General features: G+C 42.8%; 1 protein-coding gene across 4 annotated transcripts in view; it reads left to right on the top strand.

The window, feature by feature from the left end:
- The window catches only part of EGFR (epidermal growth factor receptor), a 217,374-nt gene that overhangs the window by 164,135 nt on the left and 27,765 nt on the right, over nt 1-25,474 (top strand). For all 4 annotated transcript variants that reach the window (XM_050937671.1, XM_050937670.1, XM_050937669.1 and 1 more), the window contains 9 exons: nt 1,007-1,123; nt 4,750-4,876; nt 4,998-5,071; nt 6,393-6,483; nt 9,040-9,239; nt 10,951-11,083; nt 12,760-12,859; nt 16,779-16,936; nt 22,678-22,713. In XM_050937671.1, coding sequence (XP_050793628.1) covers nt 1,007-1,123; nt 4,750-4,876; nt 4,998-5,071; nt 6,393-6,483; nt 9,040-9,239; nt 10,951-11,083; nt 12,760-12,859; nt 16,779-16,936; nt 22,678-22,713 — 1,036 coding nt within the window. The remainder of the gene's footprint in view (nt 1-1,006; nt 1,124-4,749; nt 4,877-4,997; nt 5,072-6,392; nt 6,484-9,039; nt 9,240-10,950; nt 11,084-12,759; nt 12,860-16,778; nt 16,937-22,677; nt 22,714-25,474) is intronic.

Here is a 25,474-nt window from a genome sequence, read left to right as displayed (position 1 = left end):
GTGGGCAGAGGTTGATATTGGTTCTCTCCCATCCAGTTCAGGCACCCTCAATTTAGTGCCCCCCTTTAGGCCACTCTTCTCAGCTGCTTTTGCTATGGAAACCAGTAGCAGAAAATCAGAAATGAGATGTAGCTGATAAAATACAAACAGCCTAAAATTTTTGTATCCATTCTTTTTATTGGTTTTTCAGAGTGGTTTTAGTTTTAATTTTGAAGATTTTAGCTTAGTCTTTACTGGTGAACGCCAAAAAGAAACACTTTATAAAACCCATCAAACTCTTATAAGACCTGATCACACTCCCACTGAAGTCAGTGGCAAAACTCTCACTGACTCCAATGGCACAGGGGCAAGCCCATAAATAAAGTGGGACTGGTTCTTGGTGGGGGCTTACAGAAATCTACTGTTTTTAACAGCTATGGTATCACATCACAAAGCATATGGGTTCTTTTTAGCTCCTGTATTCATTGCCGTGTGTATATCTATTGTTTTTTTTTTCCTCTCTATTCCCTGTCCATGGTCTTTTAAGAACATTTATTTAAAGGTAGAGAAGAACCTGAGTCACAGAATTAGGACCTGTATCTGAAGGTCACCATAGCCTATTATAAAGATGGTGTTGTATTATAAAGACTGTGGATGGGGTTGGGAATCAGGAGGTGTTGAGCTCTACTCCAGCTTACACTACTGATTCGCTATTTGGCGTTAAGAAAGGCCAACTTTCTGTCTCAACTAATATGATGATAATAATAGTTATCCACCCCAGCCCTCCAGGATATTGTGAGGATTAATTTGTTAATGTCTGTAATTTGGTTAGTTAGTGCTTTGGACGTAGCAAGCTCTAAGTACACTAATATTGTGTGTTTTAATTCACCGCTTTTCTATTCAAAAGTTAAAAGGCACTTCAGCATTTTGTATCAATTAAATGCCTGTTTACAGCATAAATACAAACCCCAAAGCATCTCTCCTTTGTTTCATTGCCCACATTGCATTTCTCTTCCTGTCTTTGCAGATAACTATGTGGTTACAGACCATGGCTCGTGTGTTCGCTCATGTAATATCGATACCTATGAAGTGGAAGAAAACGGTGTTCGGAAATGTAAAAAATGTGATGGGCCATGTAGCAAAGGTACGGAAAGTGCGGCAAGATATTAATATTTTTAGTGTTAGGAGAATTTACTTGACAAAGCATCCAACCAAATGGGACCCTAATCCTAATTGGGACCTCAGGGTGCTACTGCAATATAAATATTGAATAATAAGATGGAGGCCTCAGCAAGTAGTTTAGCAGGGAAATTAATGCTCCAGAGTATGTACTCAAGCTGGCTCACTCAGCGTGTGCAGAATGTAAATGCTGCCTCTTGCACAGTTTTGCCTAGTTTGTCTTCTCACCTCCATGCCTAGCTAAGCTACATTTTAGGGCCTCGCAATATGAGAGGCTTTAAAAAAGAAAAAAAACTAACTCCATTTCAAAATTTATCAAAATCGGTTGATAAATAAAGGAGAATCTCTCTAAATATAAACATTTTCATTCAAATGTGACACATATGGCTACACAAATACCCTTACCCCATCCTTAAGTAATTGTTCATTAGTGAGAGGGTTGAGGAAAAAAAAAATTGCTCATATCAAATTAATGTTTCTATGAGTAAGTCTTACCAGTATCCTAAGGCAGCGGTTCTCAACCGGGGGTCTGTTGCCCCTGGGGGTCCATGAGCCCTTTCAAGGGGACTGCACGGCCCTGCATCTGAAGCCCCAATCTCTGGCACCCCATACAGGGCTGGAGCTAGGGGGCGCGGAGCTGAGTCCCTGAGCCCATGGGCAGAGTTGGGGACATGGAGGGCATTGCCTTCCCGCATCCCCAAACTGCAGCACAAGAGCACAGCAGTCCCTCCCAGGGGCAGCTCCACACCTCCCCTCCACAATCTCCTCTCCCCATCCCCTGGTCAGATCAGAGGCAGGAAGCCAGAGCCAGGCAATGTGGGGCAGCTGCTGCTCTGGCTGGTGCCATGGAGCAGGCAGCCGCAGCGTTCCCTCCTCTCCTGCTGGTGCCCCAGGTTGAAGCTGCTCCTCAGCACCCAGGCCCCTTTGCTCCCGCAGAGGCAACTGTATGACCCCCCTGAGTGGGGAGACTCAGCTCCATGGCTGGCAAAGCCCTCTGGGAACAGGGACCACAGGAGAGTCCTCCCAGCACACAGCCCTTATACCCCTCTCTCTATACCCTGAGCTACCCTCCTCCCTGCACCCTGAGCTACCCCCGGGCCTCTTACACTTGACATAGCTTAGGGCCTCAGAATGTCGGAATCCGGCCCTAGGAGTAACACAAAAACAGCTGTGTTTGGAGAAGCACGTGTGTGTGCATGCACCTTTATGGGCTTACACTAGATCCTGGGCTGCACAAATAATTGAGCAGCAGCCGTCTTATATTTAAAAAAAAAATAACAGAGGTGAGACCTATCTTGGGAGCAGATTATCCCACATCTGCCTATTGCAAGGTTCTTGTACCTTCTTCTGACACATCTGGCATTTGCCTCTGTCAGAAAGAGGATGCTGGACTAGATGGACTGTGGGTCTCATCCAGTATGGCAGTGTCTGTGTGCCTAAACCTCTTGCACTTGAATAGAACTAGAGGCCCTACTCATATTCTAGTGTTGCAAGTAGCGTGTCCAGCAACTGCAACATCATATGTATCATCATAAATGTCTGTTCACCACCACCATCACTCCTTAGTTCAGACTGCGTTGTGGTTTGTGCAGCGTTTATTAGGATCATGTCCAGATCTTCTATGTGCTTATATGGCAATATTACTCATTCACATCACAGCCTTGACTTTCCCTCTGCTGAAGATACACATACATGCTTGCATCTCTTCTCACCTTGACTATGTCCAAGCTCTATGGCCTCCACAAACTCTAGTTCTCGGGGCCCATCATGTACAGAATGTAGCTGCCTGCCCTTTCCTACCAAGCAGCACATCTACATTCTCCCCATCCCTACACAGACCTATTGGTTCCCCATCCATTTCCCGCTCCTCTTAATACACTTGCTGCTATCTATCTCCTAGATCTTATGTGTCTCTCTCCTCCCAGCTCATTTTCTCTGTCTCTTCCCATAATCCTGCTACTTGGTACAAAAGGCTTTTACACCTGCCGCTACTGGACCTTATTCTCCTCTCACACCAGTTTGAATGAGGAGAAACTCCATTAAAATCAAAGGAAATATCCTTATGGGAAACTAGTATAAGTGAGATGAGAGTCTGGTGTACTCTAAAGGTTATCTGCTTGCTTGCATAAATATATCTTTTCTTATAAGTTTAAGTATTTGATTTATTGTAATAGGTTTGTAGATTTATATTGAAATTGAGTTTGGCTGCAGTGCAAGGGACCTACAGGCCAAAACCTGTATGTTAAGCTTAGGCAAAGTTAGCATATCTATATTAAGACCTTTTACCCAGATAGCAAAGTTGACCTACATATTGAGACCTGTTACCTAAATAGATAAAGACCTACGCGTATGTCTAAGACCTTTTATCTAGACCAATAGACAGTGGAAGAATGCATAGGGTTTTTTTCAGTTTTGTACCCACAGACTTAATAGACTTATATGTGTATGTACATGTCATCAATACACACAAATGTACTAGCCTGTGGGGTAAGTGTACCCTAACATTTCTGTGGGTGAGGAATGAAATTTGGGCATAGGAGGAAGGATTTCCGGTACTTGTGTCCTATAAAAGAGGTGACCCACCTCGCTAGCATGTGCTATCTATCCACGATGACTACTAACTATTAGTAGACCATACTCATTTTCTTTTCAAACTTTAAGTTTCAAGGGGACTAGGCTAGGCTTGATTTCTCTAACTGTTTGTTCTTAGTTTTGTTTATTAGGTTTTAATTAAGTTTGTTAGTTAAGTAAACTCTAAGTTAGCTTTGATAGCTCTTAGCATTAGCTTCCTCTGCACCTCTCACTCAAAGAGTTGAGAAATCAGAACCACCAGAGGCAAGGTCCTGTGTCTTTCATCATCAGGTTATCAAGAAGGGGTATGAGTATATTAGCCAAAGCTTTGTAGCATACAATACCATATTAGCATATGTATCCCTTGAATAACAGTAATACAATTGTAACTTTGTAACTGATTATTTTACCATTTAATTACTATTTCACTGATTTTAATAAAAAGTCTTTACGGCTACATCTGTCTCAGTGTGAGCTTTCTGTCACACCCCCGAGGGTCCTTGTAAAGTCTGTGGAGCCTGATTCGGGACAAGAACTTTTATCTTATGATCAAACAGATTGGCGAGCCCAAATCTCGCACTATCCAAATTAATATTATTAACACACCCTAGATCAGGGTACACTGGGCCTCGGACCCTTTTAAAAAAAACTCACCTGAAAACAACCTCTTCACCCTTGCTTATAACTGTTAATTTCTCTTCCCTCTGGTTTTGGCCTTAATACTGAATTATTATTATTTTTTTTTAATTTATTCAACATACAAGTCCAGAGCAGTGTAAAGGGGCCTTATTGTGCATTAGTCTAAGTTCCCCAGTACCTATGCACTCATGTTTTCTCAGATTATTACCATGTCTTGCCAGCTGTCTCACCTTGGGTATTTCTGTAATTAATTTTTTGGCTACAGATCTAGAGATAAAACACCTACAATAGAATAATGTCACATTGATGTTTATTTTCTTAAATTCATTAATTCCTAAAATCCCTAAGAAACTTGCAGCTTTTGTGCTTTCATTTTAACAGTCTGCAATGGGATTGGAATAGGTGAACTGAAAGGGATTCTCTCCATAAATGCTACAAATATTGACTCTTTCAAAAATTGTACCAAGATCAATGGGGATGTCAGCATTCTGCCAGTAGCATTTCTAGGGTAAGTCATCAGTTGATTCATATGTGGTTGGGGAACAGGGGTCATGGTTGGTCTTTTACCAGAAGCAGCCTTTAAAGTTGATGTGTTCTTTTTCAAATTGCATGATCTGTTTGATTTTTAGTGATGCCTTCACCAACACGCAACCACTGGACCCAAAGAAACTGGATATCTTCAAAACAGTAAAAGAAATATCAGGTAGCATTATGTTTGGTTTAAAATTTTGTCTGATCTTGTAGTCCCAGAAAACATAAACAAAAGGGGGAAAGGAATAAGAACAGCTTTTGTTAAGAAAGACACAAGAAACTAAATAATCTGAGTTAGTGTTGGTATAAATCCAGAGTAACACCTTTCAACCGCAGTCAGTGGAATTACTCTGGATTTACACTCATGTAACGAGGGTGACTAGATGTCCCGATTTTATAGGGACAGTCCCAATTTTTGGGTCTTTTTGTTATATAGGTTCCTATTACTCCCACCTCATGTCCCGATTTTTCACATTTGCTGTCTGGTCACCCTACATGTAACTCAGATCAGAAACTGGTCTAAGGTGTATGGTTTTACCAGCCCATCCCTTTTGCTGAATTGTCAGACATATTAAAGTGCAAAACCAGAACACTTTCAGACACCCAAGAAGTATGATGAAGCAGAGGCACAGTAAATGGCACTCACTGCTAACCCACCCTGAAATAATGTCTGCATTTCCATTGGTGGAAAACTTTTCAAAGGTTCTTTGGGAAATTGTATTCCATTGCTTCCATCACACCAATGGGAGTCACAAATCTGAATGCCTTTTCCTTTTATCTATGCATTGAATGCTTTCTGTGGCAGCACAGATGGCCAGCCTGGGCCTGATTTTGATCTCACACCAACAAAAATCAGGAGTACTTCTGTTGGAGTCAAAGGACTTCACACCATTATAAAAGCAGTGTAAAATCTGAACGGGACCCAGGGTCTCCTCTTTTTCTCTCATTTTAAATATGTCCAGTTATTTTAAATATAGTTGTCACTACGTTTAGAAAACTTTTATATAAGACCGTTCCCCAAATTCTTTCCCCATTGAATGTCCAAGCAGGGAAATCAATGTCTTTAGCAGTTAAACTCTGCTGTGCTTTTCCCCACTCACTTTTTTCCATTTCCTAAATGCTTCCACTGCTAGAAAGCTCCAGTGATGGCCTCATGTTTCAGTGAAATCCGGGGACGCTATACTGCAGCATTTCCTGATAAGAGCAGAAACTCCTGTGGTCTCTCAAGTGCTGCAGGATGTACAGCTCAATAACACACTAGACTTGTACAATGTTAAGCCCTCTTGGTGGCCTGAAAGTAAACTGTTTACAAAGCAGCGTTAAAAATATCTGCAGACTCCCTAAAATGTAATTCTTCATTTTGCAAGTCTCATAAAGATGCGAAGAAGATAAAAGTGCCTTCCCCAGCTCAACAGGAATTCACAATAAAAATCCCATTTTCAAGCTGCTGAGGTTATGGGGGTTTTTTTGTTTTTTTTTTATTCCTGTTTCAGGATTTTTGTTGATTCAAGACTGGCCTGCAAATGCCACAGATCTCTCTGCTTTTGAAAATCTGGAGATTATACGAGGCAGAACAAAGCAACAGTAAGTAAACCATGTGCCAGAATGAGGGTGAGATAAACTGTGTTTACAGCCAGGTTTGTCTAAATAATAAAAGGTTTTTGCAAAACTTGGGTTAAATTCTCTGATGGTGTAAATTTGTGTTGTTCTGTTGAAGTCAATGGAACTGCACCATTTTATACCAGTTTTATACCAATTTGGCCCTGTGTGTCCAAGTGACTGTGTCAAGACATTGTCCCTGTTTATATCTGAGAGGAAGGATGGATTTGGGATTGGAGTGTTGGAATGGACTTTGGGAGATGTGGCTTCAATTATTGGTCCTGAGGCAGTCTTCCTCTGTAATCTTGAGCAAGTCACAAAATCTCTCTGGCTCCGATTTTTAAAGATATTTGAGTGTTGCTCTGCTCAACATTACAACACCTGGGAGCCTAAGCAGCAAAGAATCCTGTGGCACCTTATAGACTAACAGACGTTTTGGAGCATGAGCTTTCGTGGGTGAATACCCACTTCTTCAGATGCATGTGGTGGAAATTTCCAGGGGCAGGTATATATATGCTAGCAAGCAAGCTAGAGATAACGAGGTCAGTTCAATCAGGGAGGATGAGGCTCTGTTCTAGCAGTTGAGGTGTGAAAACCAAGAGAGGAGAAACTGGTTCTGTAGTTGGCAAGCCATTCACAGTCTTTGTTCAATCCTGAGCTGATGGTGTCAAATTTGCAGATGAACTGAAGCTCAACAGTTTCTCTTTGAAGTCTGGTCCTGAAGTTTTTTTGCTGCAGGATGGCCACCTTAAGGTCTGCAATAGTGTGGCCAGGGAGGTTGAAGTGCTCTCCTACAGGTTTTTGTATATTGCCATTCCTAATGTCTGATTTGTGTCCATTTATCCTTTTCCGTAGAGACTGTCCAGTTTGGCCGATGTACATAGCAGAGGGGCATTGCTGGCATATGATGGCGTATATTACATTGGTGGATTTGCAGGTGAATGAACCAGTGATGGTGTGGCTGATCTGGTTAGGTCAGCCACACCATCACTGGTTCATTCACTTGCACATCCACCAATGTAATATATGCCAGCAATGCCCCTCTGCTATGTACATCGGCCAAACTGGACAGTCTCTACGGAAAAGGATAAATGGACACAAATCAGACATTAGGAATGGCAATATACAAAAACCTGTAGGAGAGCACTTCAACCTCCCTGGCCACACTATTGCAGACCTTAAGGTGGCCATCCTGCAGCAAAAAAACTTCAGGACCAGACTTCAAAGAGAAACTGCTGAGCTTCAGTTCATCTGCAAATTTGACACCATCAGCTCAGGATTGAACAAAGACTGTGAATGGCTTGCCAACTACAGAACCAGTTTCTCCTCTCTTGGTTTTCACACCTCAACTGCTAGAACAGGGCCTCATCCTCCCTGATTGAACTGACCTCGTTATCTCTAGCTTGCTTGCTAGCATATATATACCTGCCCCTGGAAATTTCCACCACATGCATCTGAAGAAGTGGGTATTCACCCACGAAAGCTCATGCTCCAAAACGTCTGTTAGTCTATAAGGTGCCACAGGATTCTTTGCTGCTTTTACAGATCCAGACTAACATGGCTACCCCTCTGATACTGGGAGCCTAAGTTACTTTTTGAAAATTAGACTTAGGCTCCTAAGTCAGTAAGGCCTGTAACTCAGAGCAGAGCAATGCCTAAATACTCAAAAAATCTGGGCCTCTGAGCTTCAGTTCCATAGATATAAAATGGTGATAATATGGGCTTGTCTTTACGCTGGGGCAATACGCTCTACCAAACTGTGATGTCAAAGGCTCACATTAATTGGTCTGGGTAGACCCTGCTGATACAGACTAAAAGTTCTCTAGTACACCGTAACATAGTACTATTTGAAACAGTAGTGTGCATCAGCAGGGTCTACGTGGACCAATTAATGCTCAACACGTTAGTGGGCTTTAGAAATCACAGCCCCAGAGAGCACATTGCCCCCACCATGTAGACAATCCAAATATTTCATTGCTTCCATTCCTTGTCCGTCTTTTATGTAGATTGTTAGCTCTTTGGTACAGAGATTTTCTCTTATTCAGTGCATGTACAGTGCCTAGCACAATGGGGCCCTGATCTCAACTGGTGCCTTTAGGCACGACTGTGATATAACTAATGAATTACAGCAGTGCCCAAAAGTCCTTATACGAATCAAGGCCGAGTTGTGCTTAGTGCTACACTAACATGCTGAGTAGTATGGCAGACTCGAGTGAAAAATAATGACTTTAGCTTTACCTCCATACAATATTCGTGCATACATGATGCAGTGGGTCTGTCCTGTGTCAGAGAACTTAGCTTTCAGTCCCTACAGAAAATCAGATGTGAATATAGTACCTTTACAATAGATATGGCATAAGAACATCTGTAATATCACACAAATTAAGTTTGGTGGACCAAGCAGTATCTTTCCTTGTAAAACACTCAGTTTACAGTAACCCAGATGGGTCTTCGAAATTCAAAAAGAAAATAAGACCACTCAATAAGACCACTTTTAATCCATTTTCATCTGTTGTTCTTTTTGCCCCACATCCATTTTAGTGGTCAGTATTCTCTTGCCATTGTTAACCTAAAGATACACTCTCTGGGATTGCGCTCCCTCAAGGAAATAAGTGATGGTGATGTCGCCATTATGAAAAACAAGAACCTCTGCTATGCTGAGACAATGAACTGGAATAAACTCTTTGTGACAGAAACTCAGAAAACAAAAATCATATCCAACAGAAATCAAGACGAATGCAGTAAGTTAATATTGTTCTTTTGTCCCTCTTGGAATGCCATTGTGTGGTGCAGAAAAAGAGATTGTGACTAGTAATTTAAGCAAACCTTTCTTCCTCCTTGTATATTACCACAAACAAAAATCTTTGTTAAGCTTCAGTTGATGTTGTTCAACCTCCTTTTCTATCAACACAATTACTAAAATTCCAGGCATCAGTTAAACTGATAGTCGCATCCCCCTCAACCTCAATTCACATACCTTGCCTGCCAAACACAATAATAACTAAGCACTCCTCTGCTCCATAGCCAGCTCCCATCAATGCCAACATATAACCAAGTACAACTCCCAGTCCCTCACAATCCTCCTCAAACACGCAGTCTTAACTCCATCCTGAGATAGACTGAGATAAGAGACCTGCGTGTAGTGGCAAAGCTCATAATGTGGAGTTTCTCAAGGACAAAGTGTGAGATAAGAGTTGAAGTGGTGCATTTGAATGTGATTGTAAGGATGTGGGTGTCTTCATTGTATTTGGTTATATAGTGGAACTGAAAGGGAGTTTGTTGTGGAAGGGAGAGGGGAAATCCTGGCTCCACTGAAGTGAATGAGAGCTTTGCCACTGACTCTAATGGGACCAGGATTTCACATGAGGTGTTTGGGAATGCATATGGGTATGATACCGTGAATATAATGAGGCATGTGTGTTGCAGCTAATGTGAGTGTCTGCTTCAATGGTGACCTCCTGAAGTGTTAGTTTCAATTTCTGTCCACTTGCATGGCAGAGGCAAGGAAGGTCAGACCCCAAATTTAACTTGTTGCCTGTCAAAGGCTGTGGATGATGCTGTACTAAAGTAAACCTGGGAGGAAAGGAGGGCGGGGAGGGGGTTCACCCTTGAGAATATAGACTAAATTGCTTCCTCAAGCTGCCCCATCTCAGCACTCTCAAAGCCTCACTGAGATTCATGAGCTCAAAATTTTGAGGCATTAGCCATGCAGAACCTAGATTCTGGCAGTTTTGGTGAAAACTACCCTTCCCGCTCACACAGTGGCAGAGGCTCGATTTATACATCCCAAATGGAGAGCAATATAAAAAGATAAAACTCTGGAGTCAGGTGTTCTCTTCTGAACACATTCACTTGCACTGTAGGGACTGTGTGCGAGTGCACGTGTGTGTTTGCATGATGTTGACCTCTAGCAACTGGCCTACACAGAGGATAAAGGATTAACAATGACTGACAGCTAGGCAAGATCTGCTTTGCTATGGCTCAGCTAGTAGAGGTTTGTTGTTTTGGAGCAGAAAAACAAGGGTGAAAGTTCGAACTCCAAATATTTGACTCATTCAGTCAGGGTCCAATTTGAGCTTCCCATTGACTTGCATGGATGTTGGATCAGGCCCTTATGTGTCTCTGCAGCATATTGATTTGTTTTATGTTAATGTCCATTTTAGGAGTAGATTTCTTTACAACAGATTAATCCATATCTGATTAATAAATAGCCACAGACCAGCATTTTTCTTTTATATTGCAAAACTAACAATCCCATTTAATTTCAAGCTTTGGAAACTAGAGAAAAGCATGAATGTTTCTCCTCCTGCTCTGTAATGCTGTCAGGATCCTTCAGATCTACTCTAGGTTAATTTGGAAAAATTAGATCTCAAAAATGAGTCATTTGTGGTGCTCTAATTGCTCTCTATGAAATTCCTGGCTATTGTTTGTCTTTGTCTCTGTCTCTTTCAGCTGCTGCGAAACATGTTTGTGACCCCCTATGCTCAGAAGTAGGCTGCTGGGGTCCAGGGCCCTTCCATTGCTTTTCCTGTCATCATTTCAGTCGCCAAAGGGAATGTGTGAAAAAATGCAATGTTATGCAAGGGTAAGGAGGTTTTTTGGGGACAAAGGGAGAGAGGAAGGGTTAGTGTAGGAAGAAAAATATTCACATTACTAGGGGGAAATAAAAACCAGGAATTCTAGTAATATCAATTTTTGTTACTTTTGCAAAAATGTTGGTTTGAATGTAGTACCTAAATACAGAAAAGAGGGGAAGAAATCCCCTTCTATCTCTGAGAATACTTAGCAGTGTGTTCCCCCAGCATCAGTTGGGGGATGTACATGGATAACTCCCCTAAGACCTACTGGGAGAAGACTGAAATTTCAAAGGAGCTTAAGGGAACTAAGCACCCAACTACCACTGAAAATCAAGCAGCCTACCTCCCTTAGGCCCTTTTGAAAATCTCAGTCTTTAAACATATTAGGTGAAATCTTGACCCTATTGTAACCAATGGGATTTTGATACTGACTTCAGTGGGACCAGGATTTCACCCATTGATTAGCCTCATTTACTTCAATGGGACAACTCAGTGGGGTTAAATTTATGCACATGCTGCAGTGATTTTGCTTGATCGTGGCCTAAACATCTTAAGGCCAGAGTCTACCCTCAGATTCCCAGGCTCCCATCTAAATTACTGGGAGCCTGGTCCAATTAAATAGTTTGTCCTTACAATTTTTACTCACTTTATTGCTGAACTACAGTGGAGGCATGATGAACCTAAATACGCTAGCCCCAGCACATCAGGACCAGTAGTTTCAGGCAGAATAATCACATCAGCTTCTCTTATGTTTAGCAACAGTTATAAGCGTCCTTTGGTCTTGAAAAGGAGCATTGTCATAATTGTTTAAACCTGTAATATATATGTAAAGAAACAGCTAACATGGGTTACGCTGATCCCAAAACTGAAGGATTTTAAATACTCTGCATTTTTACAGAGCACAAAATGTTTACTCATCCATAGAACTACCAATGGACAAATTTTTCCTATTTCCTTTTTACTAATTCTTTAAAGCTTGTTTAACTTTTGAAAATAATTAATATTATGACACTAATTTTCAGTATGCTGGTGTCCATAATGTTTATATTTGTCTAGCAATTTGCAGTTCAGCAGCTGTTGTCTTTTTAAGTGAATTCCCTCCAGCAGATATTATGACCTACAAGGCAGATCTGGGCACTTTTTTAGTCAAATGATAGGTAGATCTGGTTTCATTAATAACACAATTACTTGAAGTAGAACAGCTTTATTGTTATCAAAACCATCTGTTCTCAGCTTTCATATTTTAATGATTCATTATGTGTTATAGGGAGGGCAAGAATCTAATTATCGGTCAATTTGTTTAATTTCCCAAGTTTTATTTAGAGGCTCAAAATCATTAGACATATTTTTGCTGATCAGCAGTGATAGAAAAAATGTTTTGGAGATTTTTGAGAATATTTTTCATCTTCATTGAAATGTAAAGACTAATCTGTAGTTTACAATCTGGATTGCCCTGTGTGGCACTGTCAGCCAAATTTTCCTTATTCTCACCTTTTCCTGTGTTATGCCCAGCAAGTTATATTGATGTGCTAGAGCTAGTCAAGAAGTTCTTCCTATATCCCGTCCCATCTCATTATACTCATCCTAATATAGCCAACCTGGAAAAAGTAGTGGAAGCTCTGAAATGTAAATTTGAAGTTGACATCTTGTCAAGTATTCCTTCTATTCCTTTTTTATTTTTCAGGGAGCCAAGAGAATTTGAAAGAGAATCTGAATGTCTTCAGTGTCACCCAGAATGCTTGGTGCAAAATTCAACTGCGTACAATGCAACCTGCACAGGACCTGTAAGAGCATATTTGACTTAACAAACTTGTACATGTAGAGACCCTGTAACATGGTGAACATATTAAAATACTTAGATATTGAACAACCAAATCATTATAAATTATGACACTTCCCGCTATGGAGGCAAATTTTTGCTTACCTAAGGCACTGTATAAATAACAACTATGGCTAACAGTGAATTAATTCACTAACTTTGTGCCTCTGAAGACCAAAGATCAGATTTTAATCAACAGCAGATGTTTATTGGAAAATATTAAGAAAGCAGTTTTTAGTTAAAACCAAACTCTACACCCCAACACAATTAAAATTAATGCGTCTCTTTTAATGTAAGTACAAAGTATTGGGTGTTTGTAAAAACAATAGTCAACTTTTCTGAAGTTACTTGAACTTTCTGAGTTTATATAAAGGTCCCTTTTATAAAAGTTAAAATACCTTGGTCTTTCCCAATATCCAATGGCAAAATCCTTCTCAGTTTTATTTTTCTCAGATTTTCAAAATACTTTGAAATAGGGGCCAAGCTAGGAACTTTATCAAATAACAAACTCCTATCTTTTATTTTATTTTATTTTTTACAAGTTGTATCAAATTCAGCCTTGAGAGTAAGAGTCAATGGAGAGTTGTACTTCTTGACACTCAGGGCTTAATTTAGTCCCTTAGTTTTATTTTGCAGAATATTTCAATTCCAGTGTAGCCATTAGCTCAATAATATCTTTTTCAGTAAAGGGATGGGAGGAATTTTCTGTTCCCTGCCAGAGCGTCACTTTCTTCCTGCCCAGCACCTTACAGCCCCAGTCTTGGAAAACCCCTGCACCCTCCATTGCAGCCACTGTCCTGACACAGGATAACTGTCCATCCTTCATCAATCAGAAAGTCACTGTTCAATAATGCAGGGTACTTGCTTTTTTCCGTTATGGCTTAGAACAGGCCTGCACAACGCATAAAGCGGCGACAGCCGTATTACTCCAAAGAAAACAGCTGAGGGCCGAACCCCCAGGCCCATCAACCCCCCCCCACAGCACTGCCAAGCCCCCACCAAAACACAACACTCCCCCCAGCGCCGTCCAGTCCCCCTGAAATACTCTCCCCCCCCATCACCGCCCACTCCGTGGACACAAACCCTCCTTCCCCAGCACTGCCCCACCGAAACAGTGGTATTGAACCTTGGTAATATGTTATAGTGGGCCCCTAAGGTAGTATAATTAAGGTAAAAGAAAAGTGTCTTTTTGCTAGAAGTAGAATAAGATCTTCCCCCAACTTTGTAATCAATTGCCCTGTTAAATGAGTGAGGTGTGAATGAGGAAGGCATGGAAAGCAGCACCTCCAGATAGCTGCAACCCTTGGAGAGGGGATGGGAGCCAGACCAGATCAGTAGAACAGGTCAGCCACTGACTCCTCGTTCGCTTCCTCAGCCCCCGCCACTGCCCACCCACTCGCCTCCTCAGTCCCTCACTCCCACTGATGGCTCACCTGCCCCTCCCCCCCCCGCCACTGCCCTCTCACTCACCTCCTCAGCTCCCCACCCCCCAGGCTCGCCGCCTCACTCCCCACCACTGCCCACCTGCCTCTTCAGCCCCCCCATCACCCGTTGCTTGCCTGCTCACCCCCCATGGGCCACACAGTGAGCCCACGCGGGCCGCATGTTGTGCAGTCCTAGCTTAGAACAACGGTTCTCAACCAGGTATCTTCGGCCCCCTGGGGTTCCATGAGCAGGTTTCAGGGCGTCTGCCAAGCAGGGCCGGTATTAGACTTGCTGGAACCCGTGGCATAAACTGTGACATGGGGCCATGGGCAATAGCCCTGCTTGCTACCCCTTAACGCTGGCCCCGGCTTTTATATGCAGAAAAACAGTTGTTGTGGCACAGGTGGGCTGTGGAATTTTTGTAACGTGTTGGGGGCACCTCAGAAAGAAAAAGGTTGAGAACCCCAGCTTAGAACCCTGGGCCAGATGCCCAGCTACTAAGATTGTGAGCTCCTTGGAGTAGGGACCATCATTTTGTTGTGTGTTCATACAGCAGGAAGTACAGTAGAGCCCCAGTCCATGAGTGGGGCTGCTAGACACTACAAATAATGCACTTCTACCCCGATATAACATGGTCCTCATGAGTCAAAAAATCTCACCGTGTTAAAAATCTCACCGTGTTATAGGTGAGACTGTGTTATATCGGGGTAGGGAGAGGAACAGCTCCCTCCCCCAGCTCACCTTTACTCTACCTTCGCCTCCTCCCTGAGCATGCTGCCATCGCTCCGCTTCTCCCTCCCTCCCTTCCAGGCTTGCAGCACCAATCGGCTGTTTTGCTCGGCAAGCCGGGGAGGAGGGAGAAGTGGAGCGGCGGTGGCTCACTAGGGCAAGGAGGTGGAGATGAGTTGTAGCGGGCAGTGGTTCCTCTGCGCCCCCCATTATTTGCTGCGGCCCTCCCCGGGGCCCCCACACCCCAGCTCACCTTTGTTTCACCTCCTCCCACGAGCGTTCCCCAGCTCTGCTTCTCCCTCCTCCTTCCCAGGCTTGCCGTGCCAATCAGCTGTTTGGTGTGGCAAGCCTGGGAGGGAGGAGTAGTGGAGCTGAGCAGTGTGCTCGTGGGAGAAGGAGTAGGAGGCAGCGGGGCAGAGGTGAGCTGGGGCAGGGAGAGGTTCCTCTGCACCCCCCCCGCCCCCGTTTACTTGCTGCAGCCCCCCTGCCCCAGGTCACCTCCCCTCCACCAATTGGCGCAGCAAGTCCGGGAGAGATGGGGGAGAAGCAGAGCTGCTGCACGCTTGTGGGAGGACGTGGATCGGAGGTGAGCTGGGGCGGGAGGGGCCCGAGAAGGGCTGCAGCAAGTAATGGGCAGGCACAGAGGAACCGGTTGTGATAACACAAATTTAGATATAATGAGGTAAAGCGTGTTATATCCGAATTCACGTTATATCAGACCGCATTATATTGGGGTAGAGGTGTAATACATAAATACATTAGTGTTGTTCCACTGCGGTCAGTGCTAAGGATCTAGCCTACTACTTTCTGGAGCATACCTGGGGCTCCTGTGTGGCAATGAGCCATCAAGGAAGTTTCTCTTTTAAAGTTAGAATAGTCTCTTCATGTTTGTGATTAATTGCTTACTCACATCATAAAACTAAAAAGTTATATTCTGCTGACATACTGATTGTCATGAACACAATTGATTCCTTCTGATTGTCATGAACACAACACTTCCAGCTTTTCCTTCGGAAAAGGCAATTTTGCCTGGGACTACTTGTTCCTCTGTTTAGAGCGTACCTAAATCATTTTGGGTCCTGCCACAATCTCAGTAAAAACATTATTTCCGATCATGCCAGAGCAATTCATCTAAACTTTAGCTAAAAGCACTTCAGATTAGAAATTTGATGGGTTTTTCTATTTTCACGCAGTTTCTGCTTCAGAGTAGAAGAAAGAAATGTTCTCATAGATTATACAGAGAATGAAAAAGCTTTATGAGCCAGATCCTTATCTGGTATAAATTGATATAACTCCACTGATTTCAATAGAGTAATGGTGATTTACTTTAAATGAGGATCAGGCCCTTTGATTTTAAACTTATTTGCTATCAGAGCATCTTTATTCAGAGTATTAAACCAAAAATGTAAGTTTTTATTAGGACAGATAATAGGAAAATTACAGAATAGCAGGAATCATACCTCAGCATTGATACCCAGAGAGAAATTTATTTAATTTAACATCAGGTGCTGTATCTCACCCAACATATTATATAAGAGGCTTAAAACTTTGCAAGCATTTCATGTAGTACAATAATAGGATAATAAACTAGGATAAAACACTGAATCATGTTTAGAATTTCAAATGATCAAACATGCATTTATTTATCTTCTGAGAGGCTCTTCTTGCATATGCCAATATATGGCTTGGGCAAATCTATTACAGACAACAATTTCTTGCTCTTTATTCAGGGTCCGGACAACTGCATGAAGTGTGCCCACTATATAGATGGCCCTCACTGTGTTAAATCCTGCCCTGCTGGAGTTCTGGGTGAAAATGATACATTAGTCTGGAAATACGCTGATGAAAATTTAGTGTGTCAGCTCTGTCATCCGAATTGTACACGTGGGTAGGTAAAATACTTGCTTACGCAGAACTGGAAGGAGTAAAGTATTTCTTCCTTGTGATTTTTCTCACTATAAAGTCATCCATTTGAAAAAAATAGAAAACTAAAGAGGTTATGAATTTGCAGGTAATGTAAGCAAAGTGCTGCTGAGTTTGGAATAGGTAAAGTTCTGTAGTGCTTCTAGTCTGCAGGAAAGGCAAACAAAGTGGAGAAAATGGTTTAGCAGACTTGAAACAAGGTTATTTTTAAAATTAGACTTTCTGGAATTTTACAAGTTTCCTATGTTATGATTCACTTTTTTCCCCACCAGTTGAATGCTCTGTCGGCTGTATTTGTCTGGAGCAATAGTGACATCTGGTGCACTGTTAGATCATTTATAAACGTGTTTCTCACAAGAGTACTAAGTATGTCCCATGCCTTTAAGATGAATGTAATAGTATGAGTGGCTGCTCATATATCTCATTGTGACTTCGATTTTTTTGGAGCAAAATACCAACAGATTGTCTCAAGCATACACTGCATTTTAATGCTTCCCAGAGGTTCCTCTCTTTTCATATGCTAAGAACATCCGAGCTGCCATACTGAGTCAGAGTGTGGTCCATCTTCTCCATCAGTGACCCATACCAGAGCTTCAGGGAGAGCGTACAGAACAAGGCAATTTCACCTGGGTTGGAATTTAGGGCCTGTCTGCCCCATCAGTACAACTATGTGACAGGGCCTGGCTGCAAACACAGTTCCATTTTGTGGTACAGCCATGGACTGGCCAAGGGACTAGCATAGTTCAGAGACACAGAGAAGTTTTCATCTATAATGGGGTCCCCTCATACTGTGCGCTTACATTAGATGCACAGAAAGAGGGATGGGGTTTGAAATTTGACTCTTGTCCTGCATTGGTTTCAAGTAATGCTCTCTCATTGGTGTTTTTCCCAGACTCAGATTGACATTTGGCCCAAGTCTTATGTCCTCCTCATGTATTCAACTACCTCCCTGCCAAGCCTTGAAAAACAGAGCCTGCTTTTGATAAGGCACAAACCTGCACATTCATGGAGAGAAAGAAAGGAGGGTGTTAATTAGGCTGCACTATCACTTCATAGATGACTGGAAGCTAAGGGCTTGTCTGCAAGGAGAAGTTAGTGCACAGTGAGCTAGGGTGTGTAAGTAAAGTGCACTAGCTATTCCACCGTAGCTCCCCATGTAACTTTCAAAATGCACTACGTTCAGGCACACAAAGCACTCTTAATGCACAGTAACAGTGTCCACATGGGGAATTACTGTGCACTAGATACTGTGGGCTTTTTCCCCCATATAGACACGCCTGAAGCCAGTATTTCTCAACCTTTTTGAGATCAGGGATCAGCTTACTGCCTTCTTAAACTGTGTCAGAGAGATCTCAGGGACTGGCGCCAGTCTATGGATTGGTCATTGAGAAACACTGCCCTAAGTCACCTGGTGTGTTTCAAGTTATCATGAAATTCAGTGCAGTGTTTTTCAGATTATGTCATATGGATTGATGATTTCCCTGTGTTTTATCATGATTGCAGACAAAGGTTGTTTGTGCTTTTCAATCATACAATGAATGATCTTCATTGAAAAATGACACTCTAAGTAACCATTACCATTGGTTCCCATTGATAGAAACTTGGCCATAGTAAACCAATGTCATTGTTACATGATTGCCCATGTAAAAGCATAGAGTCACAGAGCCATTCTATCATCTAGGCTCACCTCTTGCATGTCACAGGCCACCAATAGCACCCAGCACCCGCGCACTAAACCCAGAAGCCAAAATTAGACAAAAGTATTACAGCCCACTTTAGCTGATAGCATTAGCAGAACAATGGCTAATCATGTCTAAACAAAGCTTTTAACTGTGTGATTCTGCTAGAAAGATAGAAAACTGAAGTCAAATGAACAATACATTGTTCAACAACAATACATCAATACAAGTTGCTGAATCTGGGTGTAGCTGTCAGTTCTGTAACAGCTTGTTGTGAACTGTTAATGCCTCAGCCCAGAGTTTTAAGCAGTTTGAATTTCACCAGGAATGTCAACTTTTCCGCTGGCTTGAGCAGTAGAGAGGTTTAAAATGACAGAGCCATGGAGGATGAATGTGTAGTGGGGCAAGATTATTCTAATATCCAAAAAAGGTTCAATGTTTCCCATAATATGACATATTAAGGCAGTGAATGAAGATTAAAATTCAAATTAATCTCTGATTTGAGTGAGGTGTGGGATAAGTTTGCAGTTGTTGTTTATTTATATTACAGTAGCTCCTAGAGGTCCCAATTGAGACCAGGACACAATAGCTGCCCAAATACACAGCAAGAGGCACCCCATTCTCCAGGTTTTGGCAAAAGTTCCCCATTTTGCACTGGGTTTGTGTACTCACCAGTTTTCTCTTTCTTTGTGCTTGCTGTTGAGGATTTCACTTCTTTTTCAACTTTCCATAAGGCAAACTGAAAAATGCATCCGTCACTTTTTCAGCCCAAATGGCTCTTTCTCTTCCACCTCCCTCTCTAATAGCTTGGGAATTTTTCTGCACTAAGTCTCTGTCTCTCTCTCCAAGCTGAGAAAGTACACTTCATTTAAAGAGAGAGTAACTGCTCCAAAGCCCTGGAATTACCCAGGTCATACTTCCAGCAACTAATGAAACACATTAACCTGATTAATCTCTCAAACATGATAGAATTTAATTTCCCTAATTATTTTCCCAGGGTACTACAAGTAAATTTCATTCTAATGGGTATGGTAGTGCAGCAGGAACTACAAAGAGAGAGGCAGAAGTATAATTAATCGTTCTGGGCTTCATCACTGATAGAGCCTCCCTACAAATTTAGTTACCACTGACTTATATATTCTGAGATCATTCATGTTAAATATCCACGAAGAATTTTTGCAGCCATTGCATGTGTGGGACATATTTGCCTGTCATTTAGAAGGTTAATGAAAAAGAAAGGACAGAGGAAAGGTCTTTTAAGGCTTTAAAAAAAGCCTGATAGTTTCCCATTTAATTTATGACTGTAAGGTAACCTGTGCTGTTACAGTCTGAGTCTCCTCTGAAGGGCCATAAATCAAAACAACCTGGCTATATGACATCAAATTAGAAACAGTGGGTTCAGGAGAAAGTTGTTTAAAATCTTGATGGAACTGGGAAATAATTAGTTGTATCTGCACCGATACGATTAATATTTATGTAGACAGATGAAAAAGTTCCAGATAGCACCAGGATAGAATCATTTCAGGGTCTGGATGCTGCACTAATTTTACAATGAGTGGATAGCAGAGAGAGATCTCAGAGTACACTCACCATTAGGTTCAGGCTAATATATACTTAAGATCCCCGGACAGTGTATAATACAAGGTCACATTTCTCATTTTAGTTTCTGTAAGAAGTAGAGGAAAAATAATTCAAGAATGAAAAAAGTGATATTTTAGATTCCATAAAATATAGCTTACTTATGTTAGGTGTCATCATAAAATTCCACATTAAGAAAGATGGTTATATTTAGCCTTGGGTGGATATTTGTTATGTACTTTGCTTCTCCTTTGACTTGTGATATGAATCAGAAAATCACATGGGATTTGAAAAGCATAATCTGATCCATCATTTTTCTCCCCAAACATCTTTTAACTTTATCTTGGTACCCTTCACATTGTTGGATTTGTATGGATATTCATACTAAAGGCCACAGACGAAAATCTACACACCTTTTTCAGCCTCAAGTTTCTAATCTAATCTCAGACTATGGGCATTAAGGGAGCATTTCATTTGTTGAGAATAATACATCTTCTTTTGAGACAGAAACCATTTGGAGAATTGCTCAGAATGAAGGGAGCATGGAAATTGGCATTTTGTAAAAGAAATGCCCTTGAAACGTTTTATTTGCACAGCTATAGCAGAAGAGGGTGTTATACACCCTTTTCCCTTAAACATTCATTTAGTGGTGTTAGAAGGTAGTGGAACTAGACCTTGCGTCCTAGGCAAATATTCTAGTCAGCTGACCTAAAGGAGAAGCCCTGCACAATCTCATGCACATTCCCTACAGGCGTAGGTATTCCCTCTGTCCTGCTACCCACACAGACACACACACATACACACACTTGTTATGTTTCCTTATACAACTAAACAAACAAAGAAAACCATAACCAGATGAAGAACATTGGCAGAGTTGCACACTCGGGCTTCAGGAACCAATGTGCAAAACACCTGAAGTGTGTTCCGGACAAATTCTTCTATGGGAGCTCAATGCACTCACTGAACCTTTCAGACGCTGAGCCCTGTTGCACTGTATTGGCACTGAAAACACAAGGAAAGATTAGGATAACAAAGATAGATCCAAGAAAATGAGCAGTAGGCTCCCCAAGGACCTTAAAATAATTTGTGGAATAAATTCTCCATCTCCACCTGCCATTTTAAAATGGCTCTGACTCCTTTTTCCTACTAATGGAATTCAGAACTGCATTCCTGGCCCTGGCTTACTTATTCCCTGCTTGACCTACTCTTTGTCTGCTTTGAGATGTTGTATTTTCAGTAAGAGTGGGAGGCAGAAGCCCCAGACTGGACTCTTCTCCTTGCTCGGCTCCATTTTTCAGAAATGATGTAATTGTTTCTGCAGTACTGTCCCCTTCTTGGTAGATACCACAAGGACCACAATTCCCAGGAGGTGCACATATCTTACCGCTCAACAGTACTTAAGAATGTTCTGTTTATCTCATACTCTGGTACTTCCAGTTGGAATATGCAGTCACTGTATTTTCATCTTCTAATGCAGCTGAAGTGTGCATTATATGCTGTCTGCCAAAATGAATTTAAGGCATCTGGAAGGTAGTGTGCATTTAAACTAACACAGAGGGTGAAATGAATGATTCCTGGGAGGATTCTACATAATATCGTACCTTGGCATATACATTCTAGCGCAAATCTACTCAGTGTCAGTAAAACTAGGTTAGACCCTCAGTGAAAAATATCATAGATTCTTATACGAATGGTGCACTCAGTGGTAGAATAGTGCAACCAAATACCATACTATTCACTGATGAAGAGATTTGTCTGCTAGTGATATTTTTCATTAGACTAGAAGGCCTGGACACTGATGTCCTTCACTGATCCATAAAACAGGTGCAGTACAGTGTGATAAGCAGCAATGCAAGCTTTTCCTCATAGGCCCATGCTTTGTATGAAGGATCTCCACTAGTGAAAGGTTAGTTCTGTTTCCAGATGTATTCAGTCCTTGCCACCCTGTTAACAAGAGGGCCAGCCTGTTGCAGTGAACATTTGCCCACTCAGAGCAAGATCACTAGCTCCTTTCACACAGGCCACCAAACAACTCTTTGTGATCAGTTGTTTTGTGCACCCCCAAGGTAGGGATGAACAAGTCAGTTCTTTTGAAGTTGTTGAATAAGGCAACACTTGTAGAGACTGCAGAGGTATTGGGGGGAAAAGGATGCTGGGGATCCATAGTGCATTCAAATAATGTGTATATATGCCATGACTGTATTCTTCCACGTTCATAGGCAAACATTCATAAATTGTCCTTTCAACTGAATATATAGCACACCTTAGCCTGTGGACCCTGATTCTGCAGCAAAGCTTTCAAAATAATACTCCCAAAAAGTTTGATAATTATTAATCAGAAAGTTAATATTCAGACAGCTTTTTAAAAAGGTAAGTTGTGAATGACAATACAGTTATTCCAGAGTAGGTGCTCATGCTAATATATATTTGTAATTATCATTTTTTACAGGTGCAAAGGACCAGGTCTTGAAGGCTGTCCATTGGGGTAATTATTGCATTCATCACAATTAATGATATGGTTGGGAAGAACATATCCATATTTCCATTTTTGTACTGGACACTGCACAGTAGTGCCCTGATTCAGTGAAGCATGTGCTTAACTTTAAGCATGTGAATAGCCCTATTGAAGCCAATGAGACTACTCGAGTGCTTTAGTGCTTCGCTAGCTGAGGGCCTAGAGCACGGGTCAGCAATCTTTCAGAAGTGGTGTGCCAAGTCTTCATTTATTCACTCTATTTTAAGGTTTTGCATGCCAGCAATACATTTTAATGTTTTCAGAAGGTCTCTCTCTATAAGTCTATAAACTATTGTTGGATGTAAACAAATTTTTTAAAATGTTTAAGAAGCTTCATTTAAAATTAAATTAAAATGCAGATCTTATCAGTTTATGCAGTGGTTCTTAACCTGGCGTGCACCTCCCCCCCCGGGGCAGGGCTGGTGCAAGGATATTTTGTGCCCTAAAAAAACTTCCACCTTGTGCCCCCGCCCCCCCCCCCCACACACACATCGGTTCATTGAGGGGCAAATCCCAACGAGCCTCTATAGACCCCAGGGGCCAGCCATGCCCAGGAGCTGCTCCCCAGACCAGTTTCCCCCCCTCTCTCCCCCCTGAACTCCCCTGGAGGGTGCACAGCCCCCCCACAAGCCCTCCCCACCCCACCCAGGTGGCCCGTGCCACTGGCTTTTCCGAGCTTTTGCCGCTACAGCAGCTCGGCAGGGAGGAGCCGCCTTCCGGAGGCACCAGAGAGCCAGAGCGTTCCGCTTGTGGCAGCAGCGAGCCACAGCCATGGAGGAGCTGGCACGGTGCAGGGGGGGCAGCAGCCCTGCAGAGGCGGCGGCACTGCTAGCAGGAAGCAGCTGCGCCCCCCGCCCGTCCTGCCCAGGCTGTGGCCTGGCACCTCCTCGGGGGCTCCCACAGGCTGCAGTGGATGCACCCCCCGTCTTCCCCCCTCGTCTAGGGTTACCATATTTCAACAATCAAAAAAGAGGAGAGAGCCCTGCCCTAGCCCCACCACCATCCACTCCCTCCCACTTCCCACCCCAATTGCCCCGGTCAGAACCCCCAACCCCTCCCCCACTCCTTGTCCCCTCACTGATCCCTCCTGGGACCCCTGCCCCTAACTGCCCCCCAGAACCCCACCCCCTACCTAAGCATCCCTGTTCCTTGTCCCCTGACTGCCCCCTCCCTGAGATCCTCCCACCCTGACTGCCCCAACCCATATCCACACCCCCACCCCCAGACAGACCCCTGGGGACTCCCACACCCCATCCCACCACTCCCCGCCCCCTGACAGGACCCCCAGAACTCCTGACCCATCCAACCCTCCCCCTGCTCCCTGACTGCCCCCCACGACTACCCTTACCAGGCCCATGCCAGTCAGACGCTGGCTCCACGTGGAGGCAAAACTCCACGTGGATTGCTGAGGCAGTGGGAGCGAGGGAGCTGCAGGAAGGGTAGCAGCAGCGGTGGCGGGTCACACTTCCAGGAGCCGCAGAACCTGAGTGCGGTGTGGGGAGAGGTGGGGGGCACACCTGCCCAGGCTGCGGCTGGTGCCCACCAAGGGGGCTCCTGCAGCAGATGCATGTGGGCAGCGGTCCCTGTGTGCCCCCCAGCTTCCCCCTCACCGCGCTCGGGCTCCGCAGCTCCTAGGACTGTGAGCCCCCGCTGCCGCCCCTCCTGCAGCAGGCTCAAGGCCCCATGCCCCGGCGGTGAGGGGAGAGTCGGGGGGCGTACCTGCTGGAGGTCTGGGGTCCCTGCCGCAGGCCCCGCTCTGCCTCTGCCGGCCTGGAGTTCTGTTCACGCATCTGGCTGTGACCCCGGCTAGCAGCCACATGCCAGGCAAAATCGGCTCGCGTGCCAAAGGTGGCCAACCCCTGGCCTAGATGTATGGGATTCTTGGTGCTGTCACTGAGAGATCTGTGTACTTCAAGTGCATCGTTTCTGAGGGAAGATCCTTTGTGAGAATCTGAAAGCAAAATTCTGTTCATATTTTGTATTGAAATAACAGTTTTAAAATCATCAAGACAAACAGAAAGAGTAAGTCAGTCACCATCCAATGTGGTGTTTACCATACAGTGTCTCTTCAAAACGGTTTTAAAACTATTTGAGCAGATAGTGATATGCAGAATATAAAGAGACCATGACAATGGTTCACAAATCCTAGATTAACATGAGAAATATATTAATTTGGCTGTTTAAGACCAAAGCATACTTTAGGGTCTCAATTACTTATAAAATTCTGAACAATAAAAGACTGGAAAAAAGGAATCAAGAGATTAAATACATATATACCTCCAGTAGACAAGGTCAAAAATTTTCAAATGAAGTTTTTTTCATTGAAGAATGGTCGTTCTTTTTAATAAAAAATTTAATGCAAAACTGTTGGCTTTTTTTTTCAAAATTTCACATTTTTCCCCACATTTACTCTAAATTTTTATTGAAAATGTTCTTGAACCCCTGTTTTCAGTCAAAGAAAATGTTCAAAAATAGTTTCCATAAAGGTTTAATGAAAGCATTTGGAAAAAATATAAACTGTTCTATTTCAAACCTGCATCTGAAGCCATTTTGAAGTTTAAAAAAAAAAGTAAACAGCTCTATATAAAACCCCACAGACACTAAATGAGAAACTTCAGAATATTGACACCCATGTTGCTTGAATGTAAGCAGATCAAAACTGATCTGAAGCCTGAAGCCTTCAACTGATCATGTTTCTAACGTGGAATGCTGTATTAAAAATACACCGTTT

Source organism: Gopherus flavomarginatus, chromosome 2 (genome assembly GCF_025201925.1).
Source record: "Gopherus flavomarginatus isolate rGopFla2 chromosome 2, rGopFla2.mat.asm, whole genome shotgun sequence".
NCBI classification, from domain to species: Eukaryota; Metazoa; Chordata; order Testudines; family Testudinidae; genus Gopherus; species Gopherus flavomarginatus.
The sequence above is the reverse complement of the archived record's forward strand: the minus strand, read 5'-3'. Positions and strand labels throughout refer to the sequence as shown.